The following is a 14,884-nucleotide window of genomic DNA, read 5'->3' as shown; positions in this document are numbered from 1 at the left end:
AGCGAGGGAGAGAGAGTTTGTGCGCTTGCTTTTGGGTGTGTGCTCAGAGGCCTGCAGGCCCAAAACACATGAAAACACAAACACACACACCTTAAAAAGGCCATTACTGGATATTGTTACATACAGAGGAACCTGCTCAGGAAGTGGATTGTAGATTGAACATTTCAAGTGTTTGTTATCATATGTATATGAGAATAAATAGATTAAAAAATGCTTTTAGTAATCCTCTGCAAATCTAACAAGCCTGTGCACAACAGGTATCTGTCCATGTGTCACAAGTCACTATAATAGATGGACTGCATCCTTTAAATACATGCACGAAGCATAAGGTGGAAAGGCTGCTGCCAATAACCAATTAAGAGGCAAAAGGTCCCTGACATCTTTCAACTCTCAGTGTGGGTCAAACAAGAACAATAGAGCCTCTTGTAGGAGGATGAGAGAGAAGGGAGGACAGATTGATTAAGTGGACATGGCGTGCATGCGGTGTCCGTGTGTTTATGTGCGCATTGTTTGCATGCGTGTGCACCGCTGCTCCTTCAGCATAAGGCAAGTCATCACGTTTCTTTGCCTCCCTCCATTTGGGGGGCAATTGAGTGAATGGGCCTGTAAAAACCAACAGCCCCGAGGACAAAGGAGCCCGGGGGCATTAAGTCATGGGTGAGTGGGCCCCTTTAGGGCCAGCAGCTGACCCTGTGGAGAGGCCTCTTGTTCTGATGGAGGGGGCTCGTGTCCCCTAAACCCCAGGCCAAGTTGACAGCATCCCAACATATACATACAGACATTACAGGGGGGGTGTCATCTTTAAACCACTCCATCAGTCAGTCGCACCCCAAATCACCTGCTCGACTGTCAACTCCACCTGGAGAAAAGCGGCAAGATGTAAGTAAAGTCGGCCGATTTCCATCTCCATTTCCCCCCTCCCGAAGGAAACGGCTCTCAAAAAAGATCATTTTTTTGGCAGGAGCTCAAGATGTTGTAATGCCCGCTGTGAGCACGTCAGAAAAACTAAAGAATGGTCAGAAATCTTTATTACACGGCAAACACCCTGTAACATACGCTAATTTGTACTCAGGGTGCAAGCCAGAGAAAGAAAGAAAGAAGGAAAAAAAGAAGAAAAGGAAAAATACAACACAGGAAAATAACCATGGAAGTCATGCAACAGATGCATTTATTTTTTCCAAATTAAGTACATGGTCACAAAGACAGTTGGCAAGATTTCTATGGTACCTTGGTTATGAGTTCAACTGAAAAAAATGCTACAAAATATTGCGCAAGTGTTACATCTGTGATTCTCCTTGTAAATGAAAGCAAAGTCCAGCATCTTGTGTATCTTGTGTATTGCTCATGCATAACTGCAGTAGTATATGGTAGATGCTACTATCCTGTCTATGTACTTAATTCCCTCAAAAACCTATGATGTTACATGGCCAAGTGTTGTTAACATACAAACATATTTACTTGGATTTTTTAACAAATGGAATGTACAAACACAAGTCAAACCAACAAAAAGAACACGCAACACAAATATTTACAGATTAGACACATCGAAGACACCGGATTAAAATAAAATACAAATGTCTTGTGTGGATGTTAGTCTACTTTCTGTTTTAGAGCTGTGATATACTTCTGATCTTTCCTCTTGATCTCCTTGACAAGATTCCCTTCTTATTCTCACTCAAATGCCTAAAGCAGGATAATCCAGATTATAACTAATACTGGATCCATTAATGCCGATAATACAAAGACCATTTATAGCTGTAGTGTTACTTAACCAGATTATTGAAAGGTTTGTTTCAGGATGGTTAAAAAATTGTGTGTTAACGCGGAAGCACAGTGCAGCAGTATGTTTCTTCAGTCACACACAAAGTCATGTGTATTTACATTTCTTATAATGAGTGAGTGGCAGGGAGAAGAGGTCTTGCTCAAGGGCATTTCAGCAGGATAAAATGTTGTTGACACACTTCGATGCTGCGGTGGTCAAATTTAGATCTTGTTCTGAAAGGATGGTCTGTGTTAGCTGTGATTTTTTTTTCTTTTTTTCTGTTTTTGCCCACAGCCATCTGTCTAAAAATGTTTTTTACGCGAGGCGGTCATGTAGTGTATTTACACACATTTGTCTATTTGTCTGCAGCAGAACAGGAGAAAAGAACAAGTTAAAACCAAGCAGCATGATCTTAATGCCAGCATTCATTACAAAAACGAGGGAGACGTCCATCTTGCACGCACGCACACAGACACACACGCACGCACACAAAACCAAAAATAAAAAGAGGACAAAAGCTACATCATCAGAATGAACAAACATTTAAAATTAAATGATGAGTAAAAAGTGCAATTTGTCTATGATTAGAGGTCGGAGATGGAGTCCTGCTACCTAACAGCGAAGAGAACATTTGAATCAAAGGAAGAAAAATGTCCTACCTATATGTTACAACGTCACAGATTCAACTACACAATGATAACTTCGAACTAGATCTGGCCTGGTGAGGAAAAAGAAATTAACATTAAATTAGTGGCAGTGCATGTTCTTCTAACTTGGAGAAATGAAACTGAACGGTAGCCCAATCCTGATTTTGAAAAAGACAATAAAATTCTTCAATAATTTCTCTTAAATGTTTTTTTTTAAAGAAATAAATAAATTAGTAGACATTAAATAAATAAAACCTACAGCCTTCAAATAAAAAGTAAATCCTTCCCGACCAAATGCCTGTTGTAAAACACTGATGATATGAAAACTGGTCAGTGACGCATTGAAACTACTGACCACAGCAACGGTGACCATTCATTTTGTATGATAGAGAACTGCTTTTAGTGTAGGTGAGGGTTTGGAGGCTGTTTTGTCAGCAAAGTTAAACTTCTTTAAAATAAAATTAAAAAAAAAACTCATGGTATCCGATTTATATTAATATCTAAGCTTTAGAGCTGTCAGATAATAAATAAAACAAAGAGAAATAAACATAAAGGTACCCTTCCATACTTGAGGTTCTTACACATGTACATTGCAATGAAATACATTCAACCGATGTCTCGACGGACACTATGGCCTTGGAAAGGAAACGTTGCGTTGTTAAAAAAAGAAAAGAAAAAGAAAAACAAGATACCATCACAAGTGCTATCCAGTTTGCCCTTAAAAACATTGCGCCTTTCTCAGCAGCAAAATCGACTCAGTAGTGCAATACTGACAGCTTCCTATTTCCATCCTCAAAAACTTCACATCACCATGGATAAGCATTCAGCAATGTAACGCTGCCGGCCCAGAGAAACCACGCACCTTTAATGTTGTGCTTCTAATTCAAAAGCAATGATTAATAAAATATTTTGGACTGCTCGTGTGTGTCTGTGGTGTGATTTTAAGAATGCATGGGTGTCGGTAAAAAGCTACAAGTGCTGCATGTACATGTACGTGGTTTCTATCTGGTCGCAGCAATAGGGCAGTTTAGCAAAAACAAGTTGGAGGAGATACAAAATGAGTAGCGTTACGTCATAAAATGTCTTTTATGTTATTTAAACAATATATTAACGATATAAAACTCAGAAGCAGCCACTGCTAGTAATAAACACTATTCCTAGAGCCTACGGAGTGTGCAGCTTGTTTCGACGTTACTGACTAGTGCAGGGGGGGAAAAAATCTAGCCCTTTTCATACCTGTACAAAACTGCTCCCGTAGCCAAGCGGTGTGTGTTCAAAAGGAAGCACAGGACGAGCTTATAAACAACAAAGTACTCGGGCAGTCACCTAGAAATGTGTTAAAAAAAAACAATACCAGCAGCCGTGCCTTTTTGTGGACATCCTTGGCAGTGCATTTCTGCGTCATATGATAAAAAATAAAACTTATTTGTCTTCACTGGATTGTCTCTTACAAGATTCAGTGGAGGTTTTAGTCGTTGGATGGGCGTCGTAGTGTTGCCTGCGCAGCGAAGGGGGGACGGCTTTAAAGCACAAGGGCCCTTGAGGTAGAGCCGGACGACGGGTAAGGGTTCAGGTACTGACGGGCCTGTTCTGTCATGATCAGCTGGTCCTCTGTCTTCCCATAAACCACCGCTTCCCACTCACTCACCTGTGGAGAAGATCACCGACAGTTAGAATTACACAATCTTGGATGAAACAGTTGACATCATATTGTTTTATGCATAAGCATAAGGCAGGGCAATTTTATTGGTATAGCCCATTTTTACAACAGTTTGTCTCAAAGGGCTTTACACAGCATCATCTGCTGCTAGTACTCTGTCCTCTCTTATATTTATGCAGGTTGTTATCTGTTTTCTTATTGTTGTAACTGCTGCAAATATTCTGTTTTTTCTTATATTTACGCAGTTACCTTCCTATTGTTTTCTGTTTATCTGTCCATCTTTAAATGTGAGGCCTATATGGATGGAAATTAGCTTTGAGCTAAATCCGGCATATTTACATGACGTCATGTGTGCATCACCAATTTGTACATTAATGTGCATTGTCCTCGTCAAATAAATGAAATGAAATAACAACATCCTCTGTACTCAGACCCTCACATCGACTGAGGCAAAACTCCCAAGAAAACCCTTTTAACAGGGAAACAGTTGGAGAAACCTCAGGGGGAGCAACAGAGGAGGGATTGGTCACCCAAGACAGGCAATAGATGTTGTATAGAGACAAGAAAACAGTTTACAACACTGAATATGGGAAGACATGGGAATGGTTAACAAGAGCTGATGAAGGCAGATTTCTGCCATGGATGGCTGACAACCCACAGATGTGTTGAAATACCTGCACTGCAGCGTGTTTTGGTGTTTTGTGAGAGGTGGGGAGCTTCTTCACCCGTGGGCTGGTGAAGCGATTTGGATGCACAGGGACGAGTGAGGGCTCCTCTCTCAACGGGCGGCTGCACTCCTCTTGCTCAGGGACAGGGCTGATCAGCGAGGAGCCTGTCATGATACTTTCTTCTGGCACCTGCAGTGTGACAATAAACTTAATTCAGACACAAAAGCATTTTAAATGTATTTCAACAACCAGAGGCTGAATCAACAGTTCAGAAATGTGTAGCTGAACTAATAATCTTAGGTAAGTGTCCTTGAAGTGTCTTACTTGTGCATTGTTGAGCTGCTCTTGAAAGAGTTGGACATTTAGGCAGTCTTTCCCCCAAGGGTCTAGCACAAGGGATTTGCGCACTTTTCTAGCTGGGCCATCCATCTGAAATCAAAGAGTCAAGATACAAACAGTAAATCCTCTTTTTCCATCAACGGTAGAATTTCAATTTCTATCCATTTCTCTGGAGATGTCTCATGTGGAGTAAAAACAATGCAGCGCGTACATTGTGTTTCCATGCTCTGTAGTCTTGCTGGACGTCCGCTCTGTTGAAGATGTCTGCTCCAGTTTCCTGCTTGAGAACTTCTCGGATGTCCTCCTCTAGAAATGCCAAAGGCTGCGGCTGAAAAACACAAACAGAGGCGGAAATATAACCACAACAGCAGTATTTAAGGATCGTAAATACAAGCATACAGATAAATGTTTGACATCTTACCTCCATCTTCAGGGGCCCATGCATTTTCTCCTGAGCTGCCAAAGCATTTTTGAAAGGAGTCGGGGTCCTTGGGGTCGGGATCATTACAGTTTTGCGGAATTTGGGGGTCCGGGAGCTACAGAGTTAACCACAAAAAGTTATTAGAGTACTCTAGTCCTATCTGATTAAAATTTTTGTGGGAAATATCCAAAAACCATAGTAATGTTAGCATGCAATTATTTACCCGTCATTCTCTTTCTGGTGCTTGGGTGTGGTTTCTTTGTGGACCGGCGTGTAAAGGAGGCACCTTTGGCTGCAAACAGGCGTTGAGGTGTGGGCGGGGTTATCCAGATTCAGATGCTCCACCCCTGATATGTTGCAAAACTGAGGGAAAAAAGCCACATAAGGCACGTTATAGTCACATGACTGCAGCATGACTGGATTATGATATGTGAATTAAAAAAAGAACAAAACATTTTGTTTACTCGTGACGGGCTAAATGGCAGTGACTTTGTTGGTGTTTTCTTGGGAGAATTTGAGATATTTTCCAAAAAGGAGGAGCAGGTCCTGTCGCACAGCGGAGACGGTTCGCCCCTCTCTCTTCTCCTCCTCCTCCCGTTGGACGCCTGGGAGGGTTTGGATGAGCTGATGGGAGTCAGGGCGGCGCCGCTGCCCAAGCCGAACGAAGCACAGTTCTTGTCTCGTCCTGAAACGGCGGTCGATGTGTTGACTGCGTAGCCCATTGACGTATCCATCGTCTTCTCCTGCAGGAGGGTGCTGTAGCCCGCTTGGTTGTGCCTAGGCGGTGTTGTCGCCTCCGACAGGTCGAAACTGGCCATGTCGCTCCATGCGCCAGGATCCTGCAGTGCAAAACACATCTACAGTAGATCTTTAATACATTCATGAGCGTTTTCAACTAATTCAACTGGAGATACACTGCAAAAACTCAAAATCTTTCCAAGAATATTTGTCTTATTTCTTGTCAAAATGTCTCATTTCTAGTCAAAACTAATCTCTTTCCACTTAAAATAAGACGCATCACCTAAAAATTAACTTGTTTTTGATCAATTTTCACTTGTTTCAAACTAATTTTCACTTGAAATAAGTAGAACAATCAGTGAAAGCAAGTTTTTGTGCTTGTAATAAGAAAGAAAAACTTGCTCCACTATCAGATTTTTCTACTTATTTCAATTGAAAATAAGCTTGAAAGAAGTAAAAAAACAAGCTACTTTTTATGTGATGAGTCTTATTTTAATTATAATGAGATTTGTTTTGACTAAAAATGACATTTTGACTAGAAATAGGACAAATATTCTTCGTAAGATTTGGGGTTTTTGCAGTGTACTTTTTGTTTTCTGTCGTGCTCCCTCTCACTTACGGAGTCAATGAGCTCCATGGTTTCTGCAAACTCTGCTATCTGCAGGGTGGAGAGCACAGTGCTGGCCTCCACCGCCAGGAACTTGCTGGGAGAGACAGGAAGTTGCGCAGAGGGACCCTGGGGAATCTCGGGTCCTGTCCAGGGTCTTCTCTCCGCCTGCTCCTCCAGGCTGCTGCTGCTCGTTGTCAGTGTGTCGTCTGACACGCCGTCTGACCAGTACTGCTCCAAGCTCTGGGGGTAACAGGAGGGAGACAACACTGGTGTTAGATCTGTGGCTCCAGCAGCGGTTTGGTGGCTGATTTGATGTGAAAATGTTTTGTAAATAGCATCAAACTTAAAACAAGAAAGTGTGGAAAACACTGGGTGATTCTGTAACATGCACTGGTGTCCAGAGGTGTGAGACCACAGTGGATGCTGCGGTATCTACCCAGTCTTGACCACTAAATCTTGCAATATGAAGTCTGTGAAGAATGGGGTAGTGAATGAATACAGTGAATGAAATGTAAAAACAATGTCAGGGGGAAACAGGAGGAACAGGAGAGACAGAGCGCTTGGTTCAAAACCAAACTTCTGGCTGAGCGTGGCCATGGGACTGGGGTTGGGGATGAGGGAGCGGGTTCGTGTTGGGGACAATGGTAATAGGGGGGTGGAGGTGGCTACCAAGCAAAGCCTCAGGCCAGTCTGAATGAGTAGCAAGATGGGGAAGGTAGTTACTATAGCAACACTACAGCAAATCAGGCTACAGGCACGCGTATGTGTGTACCAGCCTTGTTTTCACATGTATACACTGCAAAAAGTCCATCACTGAGTCAATCAAGACTTGAGCTTTAAAATCTTCTTTTCTTTAAAGTGAGGTAAAGTAAAGTGAAGAGATAGGATTTGGGAATTTTCTAGAATCAAATATCGTATTTTTTGAAGAATCTAATCAAAAAAAGGCAAAAAAGAAAATCTAATTGAGGAATATTTGTAAGATTGTGCCTTTATCTCACTTTAATTTGATTTTAAGACTCAGTTAAGTAGAAAAATTAATACTAAATTGACCCTTTTTACAGTGTATGTCAGCTATAGACACAGGCGGGCTATGCTGGCTAAGTATGCTAACACACATTCGGAGTGTGTTCTTACACATGGACCTCTGCACTGCGCTTGTCGCTGGACTTCATTCTCTGCTGACATAAGCAGCAGCTCAAGCTCCTTAATTCTTTGTTCTCTGTCAGGATCATCCAGGCAGGATGGCTGGAATAAACAAATGTCAGGGAGGAGAGGTCGAGAGGACAGGAGGAAAGGAAAGAGTTAAGAAAAACCAGACAAAAACAAAAACAGATTTACACATAAAATATTTACGGGATCAATTGAGATGCATCCCCTTTTTTTTGTCAGTTATTGATTGTTAGATGAAAATAACAGGACATTCAAGTATTAGACTTGAAGTCCAGAGTTAGCAATCACAAGGATTATCTACAGAAAGTCCAGAAAATAAAGAATGTGACAAGTTTTCCCAACTGGCATGCAGAGAGATCCATGAAGACTCACCGATACGAAGCCCGAGTTTTCAGAAAGACTGTCTATCACATGTCCACTGTGAGGATCAAACGGATATCCCCCCATCTGAAACACAGAGAAACACGTCCAGGTAAAACTCACGGAGGACAAAAACAAAAGAGATAAAACGCATCATGTAATGAAATGTGCGAACTGAAAGAGGACCTGGTTGGACCCAAGTATGGACAGGGGACTGCGATCGCAGCTCTGTGTCTCTGCTGGAGGTGGAGGACACAGCCTGTGGTGGCGTCTCTTCGCTCCGCTGTGAGAGGAAGACAAAGTCTTGCTGTCGTCTTGCAGGTAGCCCTCATGCTCCACCTTCCTCCTCATGGTGGAGTTCCAGTGGTTCTTGATGGAGTTGTCTGTCCTGTTGGGGAGAAAATCACATTTTTTAAATCAAAATCCATATCCGCGATCAATTACCGTAAATGCAGAGAACATGTGAGGTTGTATTTACCGTCCAGGAAGTAGCTTGGAGATCTCTGCCCAGCGGTTGCCCAGGCGTTTGTGGGCTTCGTAGATGATTTGATCCTCTTCCTGAGTCCATGAAGACTTTTTCACCTCTGGGTTGAGGTGATTGTGCCATCGCTCACGGCACTGCTTTCCAATCCTGCCCTGGAGGTGCTTCGCGATCACTGACCAACGCTTGGGACCGTACTTGTGCACCAGGTCAATAACCTATACAAACATGATCATAATTATTCAATAATAACATTATAACCCACACACTGGTGCATATTCTGTTTGTGTTCTTTGTCATTTGAAAGGATGGAGTAAGACTGTACATGGATTCATTCAAACTACTGCTTTGTATCAAGAGGGAAATCATATTTTCCTCTTTATGTATTTTTAGCCAACAGCAGCTCCGGTGTTAAGAAAACTTTGCCTGTAGCAGCAGAGCTTGTTTGGCTCTTTCTGTTCCAGTTGAAAAATGCTGTGATGTCATTACTGGCAGCCAAAGCCCTTATTGATAGCTCTTTGTTTCTGTTATGATGCCAAGATTTCACAGGAATGAAACACCATTCTTGACATTCTTGGAGAACAGTGATCCATTTAAGGAACGCACTGCTCATCTCAGAGCTGCAGAAGACATTAGAGCCCGGTTCTGTACAAAGAAGGGCTCGGCTCAAAAACTAGTGACTTGGAAGGTCTGTGTTTTATTACGGATGACGTAGTGGAGAATTGACTTGAAAACAAGAAGCTGGGGCGGTGAGTGTTTTTGGCGGGAAGGAAGCCCGCGCATGTGCACAGCGCTGTTGGTCTGAAGGTAAAAGATACACTGCAGAGTGTGGCGTTTGTATTTGTGTTGTGTTCTTTCACTTATCCTAAGCTCTTAACACTCCCCGCAGCTTCCTTCTGTCTCACCTATCATTTACCTATTTTGTCTGTCTAGAACAGGAACTCCCAGCTCCTCTTACCTTTTGATCCTCCTCTTTTGTCCAAGGTCCTTTCACCAGCTCTGGGTTGAGCACCTTCTGCCAGCGGTGCTGACACTGGCCATCTGTCCTTCCCTGTGGCAGAGACACACAAAGCGCAACACCTCGTTACACCACTCCACTGCTTCACAGTTAGACCTGCTCCTCCTGACAGCTGTAAATACATCTCGAGTCTCCGGACACTGCACACATGGCTTCACCGAGCAATGAGATATTGCTCTTAATTATCACAATGCAGACATGTTACACTGTATACTTACGGGAAAAAAGTTGGCTATTAATTTCCAGGAGTCAGTTCCATGCTGTTCAACAAGCTTTTTCAGCTTTTCATCCTGAAAACAGAGAGAGGCGGGAAAGTGAAAGAAAAAGAAACAGAGTGACATGTTTAACACAATCTTATTTACAAGAAGACAAAGTACAAAGTCTCAATTTCACACAATCAAATAACCTAGAAAACTCCTGTGAGTGCAGCCCTCGCTAGTGTCGGTAATAAACTTACCTCATCACGGGACCACTTTACTTTGCACAGCGTCTTTTTATCTTTGCTCCTCTCTTTACTCTCAGGATCTGTGGAGTGCAGCTCTTCATCCTCGTCAGTGCTGAAAACACACAGGACAAATGTGGAAGAGAGCAAAAGAAGAACAGGTTTTTATTAATAAGGTTTCTTTAGAAGGTCTGTGAATAACTGCTGTACCCTGATTAGATTAGACCTTCTGCAGATGCATAAATGGAAAGCTCGCCTCTCTCTTAATTTGTCAATTTAAGCGGGTAGAAAGATGTGGCTACTGGAGTTCATGGGAATTTTATTCGACAAGCTCGTATTGAAAGTGAGAGTGCACAGCACGCTGTCTGCATCTAAGTTAGTGAGTGAACTGGCCGGTTGTGGTCCGGCACAGTTTGAAAGTCACAGCCAACACAAGCAATAAAAGGTAATAGAGTAAAAGGAAGCACAGAGGATTCCAGTCATTCTAGTGCGGCTAAAAATGACTCAAGCAACATGTTTTTACTACTTACTGAGTGCAACAGGAAGAACAGTCACTCTTTTATTTAGAGGTAGGACATGATGGGGTTGAACAGAACCACGTCAAGGTAAAAAAAAAAGAAAAAGGAAAGTAATGCTCATATATGACTATATTGAAGGGCACAGAATTCCTCTTTACTGACACAAGAAGTTGGCAGCGAGCACTGGACGGTCTCTGTTCCCATAAAACTTGCTGCTGGGCAACACTTTCTTTGTGGTAGAGGAGCAAACTTTAATAAATGGAGGACAAATTAAGCTTGCTGTTCCCAAAAAGCTATTATTACCATAGAGCAAAACTTAGCAATCACACATACACAGTGTGTATGGATTAAGGCACGAGGGGGAAAAGACTGCTTTCCTCAGGGCTCGTATCAGACTGCGGATGAAAGCTCCTCTTCACTGTGGAAACTTGCTGAAATTCTGGTGTGGTCCGATTCCCTCACTAGAGCAAAAGCAAAGTGGGGAAATGAGTCTGGACCGTAGGCTGAGCAGGAAAGGAGGGGCAATGAAGGGGCTGCAGGAGGAGAGGGGGCGATCCCACATCAACAGGCTCTTTCACCTCCAGAGGTGTGCGAGTGTGTGTGTGTGCGTCATTGAGATGGAGGAGGCGGTGCACTGGGGTGTGGTCAGGGGGATGGCAGAGCACTAACGGTCCAGTGGTTCAAAAAGTTTCAAAAAACAGACAGACTTTATATAAGCTGCTTTTCACGTTTTGTTTCATACTGTACGTCATTTCCCCACTTGAAATAAATCCCATGGGACCAACCATATTTTTTCTGCATAGGTGAACAGGATCCTCACCTCACCTGTCATTAACAGGTAATGGGATGTTCTAAGGTGTGGGATGTGCAGAACAAACTCGTAAAAGAAAAAAACAGCCAATCATTTCTCTCCAGATGTGAATACAAGGAGGGGTATGTAGTTAAGATGAGACATAAACAGTAAACACCTAATTCAAGATGAACAAATCATCATTAAAGCTTCAACTAACGAGTATTGGCATTTTTTATGATCTGTTAAATTCTTTTTACAATTAACTGTTTAATTTGTAAAATGTCAGACAATACTGATTAATGGTCAAGGAGGATATAATTGCTTAACCCATAAAGTAAATAAATAAAATAATTTATAGGCAAAATATTAAATAAAAGCAGCAAATCCTCACATTCAATAAGGTGGAACCAGCAAATGGCATATTGCTTGATAAGTGGCCAATCATGATCAGTTCATTATCAGTGTAGTTTTCTGTTGATATTATGTTGATCAGATAATCTAACCATCCAATAATAATAATGACAATGAAGGAATATCCGATCCTATACCCATGCGTGTTTTTGATAATAATTATGACACTTGATTATAAATGTACTTCATTTCATCCACTTAGCCTAAATGTAAACAACCTATATTCTGCTCCTATTGGTCATTATAACTCAGTTTTATACGTACAAGTCTCACCACAAACACACATCTGTTCTCTCAGGTACTTTTCTGAAACAGCTTAGGAAACCCTGGGACTTTCCCCCTACGACCTCTTTCCCTCTTAGCAGAAACACTAGTGGTCAAATACATGTAAAAACAGCACGTATCTTATTAAATCAACCGTTTGATTTGAGAGCAGAATGACCTGGGGAAAAAAAACTTTCATTTACTGCAACTTCTATGGCTGAGCTGTCACCTTCAAATGAAGTGTTTCCAGTGCTGCTGCTGTTACATAACCACTGTTATGGGCAGCGCGCCTCCAGTGCAGAACAATAACTATTATTTACTTTATACCTTGTAATTTCTGATAATACTGGCATGAATAACACTGTAATCAATGTTTAAAACAATACGTCTCGGGATATTTTGCTTATTAGGAGAGGTACGTATAGTTTGCCATTCATCACAATATATAATATACTTATTACAAGCGCTTCTCATTCATTACGTGCAAAGACAGTGTAGCTGTGCAGGTGCACATGCATAAGATGAAATGTGCAGCATGAATGTCCACTCTACATTAGCAGCCCTCTGATCCAAAACCACCTGATCTTTTTTTTTCTCTCTCTCACAAGAGCTGCACAGAAGCACCCTCGACAGTGACAGATGGCTAGCGCCGCGACCAGATAATGAAAACAGCAGCGCTGTTACTGTTACTGCTGGCACCCACCTGCGTGTTTTCATGTTGTCCATGACAGTGAGTCTGCTGCAGGATGGTTGAACCTTTTCAAAGACGAACCTGTGTTTGGCAGCTCTCTAAAAATCCACATTAAGACACGTGTATCCATAGAAGAAGGCGCTGTCAGTCATCGTTGGTTTCTTCTTATGAGCCGTGGCAGTGTCCAGCTAGCATTATCCGGCTAGCTGGCGCGCTAACTTATTTGCACAGTCAATAACATTAAGCTCTCTCGGTAAAAACCTTGCTTGTCGTCCGTAACATCCTTTTTTCCAATGGAAAGCGTCGCTGTGTCTCTTCTGATATTTCTCCCTTACAATGGAAAACGCGTTAAAAAATAAATAAAAGAAGCTGATATTACAATGGAGAGACTTAACACGTTCCTCCCATTGCTCTCTGTCCGGGCTGTTTCTATCTTTACTCTTCTGTATTTCTGTTTGGCGTTATGATTTTTGTCCATCCCGCCGATTCTCGCGCCCAGCCCTCTGCGCAGGCGGCCTCGCCTCTGATTGGTCGAGAACGGGGCAGTGAAAAGGAGAAGTCGGAACTCGAAGCTGATTGGCCACAGATGAGGCAGCGTTGGCGTGTGATTGGTTTAGAAGTCGGAGGCGGTTCGGTTTCATTGGCTGAAACGTCTGCGGGAGGCGGGTGTTAGTTGAGACAACTGTACTGTCACCTTCTGCAGTTGAATGGATCTTTTCATCGGGGCGGTGGTGGTGGCTCAATGTGGGGCGCTGGGGCTTTCAGGGGCCTCCTTCAGGGAATACCAGGAGGTTTCAAGCCAAGAAATATCACTGGAAGCAAGCACAATGAATCTAATCTTCAAATCTGTCCCTTAATCCACTATTAATATTCAACAAAACACATTCATAAAGCATGGAGCATATTTTCCTTTTTTTTGTATGAGGATGCATGTCTGCATTGGAGTGTGGATGAATTATACCACTTTATATTTTTTGTTTGTTTGTGGCTTTGCATTAACTTGAAAGGTATAGACATTATTATATTCAATCATGTAATTATTGCATAATATTTTAGGTTTGAAATTAATGCAAAAGGTCTGGAGAAATGTTTGCAGCATTCATTCTCTTGCACACCCACGAGTCACTCATTCAGCTCTTTTGAATTGTATTCTGCTGACCCCTTCTGGACAAAACTTTCTGCATGGGTTATTCCTTGTTTAATGCCTAAAAAGCCACAAATACACTCTTTATCGCCGATATGTGTCTTGTTCATATATTATCTCATTGCAATAGTTTCACAGATCCCACTTTTCCTTTTGATTTATCATAGCATCTCTGGTTGTTGTTCGCCTGCGTGCAATCAGCTCTGGGCAGGTAGGTCGACTCAGGACATCTTTTTTTTTTTTTGAGGCGGTAAGTGGTGCATTGCGTCTGTATGAATTTTGACATGTCAGCACTCGAAGTTTAAACTATATTTGTAATTTGGAGATATATTTTCCATCACTGTCACTTATAGTTAATCCAATAATAATGTATAGCTATTTGATGTATTATAATTTGAACTGTCATAATTGTAATATGATAAATAACATTCCCAGTTGCTTATTATTTCTTTTTCTGTCCCTTATTGGCGATGAGCTCTCAATGTCTTTGGATGTAAAACTGGATGATCAGGAGGATTTTTATGCATGTCCTGCCTTTCTACCTGCAGGTGACACTGTTTGACTTGTCAATGTTGACATTTCTGAGGCTAATAGAAGTTGCGTCAAGACAACCACAATAAGACCGGAAATTACTTAGAATGCCGCCAAAAATAAAAGCCTCTTATTTTGAATCCAGTTCAGAAGAAAAGTAGAACATGTCATGCCATTGACTACAGTATAAACATACAAGTGAAGAATAAGCCTCCC

General features: G+C 41.9%; 1 protein-coding gene across 1 annotated transcript; it reads right to left on the bottom strand.

Moving 5' to 3' along the window:
* Positions 1-3,931: 3,931 nt before the first annotated feature.
* Positions 3,932-11,586, bottom strand: mybl1 (v-myb avian myeloblastosis viral oncogene homolog-like 1; the record flags this gene model as incomplete). The annotated part of the gene is made up of 16 exons (XM_083995272.1): positions 3,932-4,057; positions 4,744-4,926; positions 5,062-5,166; positions 5,288-5,404; positions 5,498-5,612; positions 5,721-5,860; positions 5,962-6,354; positions 6,855-7,085; positions 7,980-8,090; positions 8,388-8,462; positions 8,562-8,763; positions 8,854-9,074; positions 9,815-9,907; positions 10,093-10,164; positions 10,332-10,431; positions 11,582-11,586. The coding sequence occupies 16 exons, from the start codon at positions 11,584-11,586 to the stop codon at positions 3,932-3,934; spliced, it is 2,289 nt and encodes a 762-aa protein (XP_083851398.1).
* Positions 11,587-14,884: the final 3,298 nt, after the last annotated feature.

Source organism: Trachurus trachurus, assembly GCF_905171665.1.
Source record: "Trachurus trachurus genome assembly, chromosome: 20".
Taxonomy (NCBI): Eukaryota; Metazoa; Chordata; class Actinopteri; order Carangiformes; family Carangidae; genus Trachurus; species Trachurus trachurus.
This window is presented reverse-complemented; position numbering and strand designations above follow the sequence as displayed.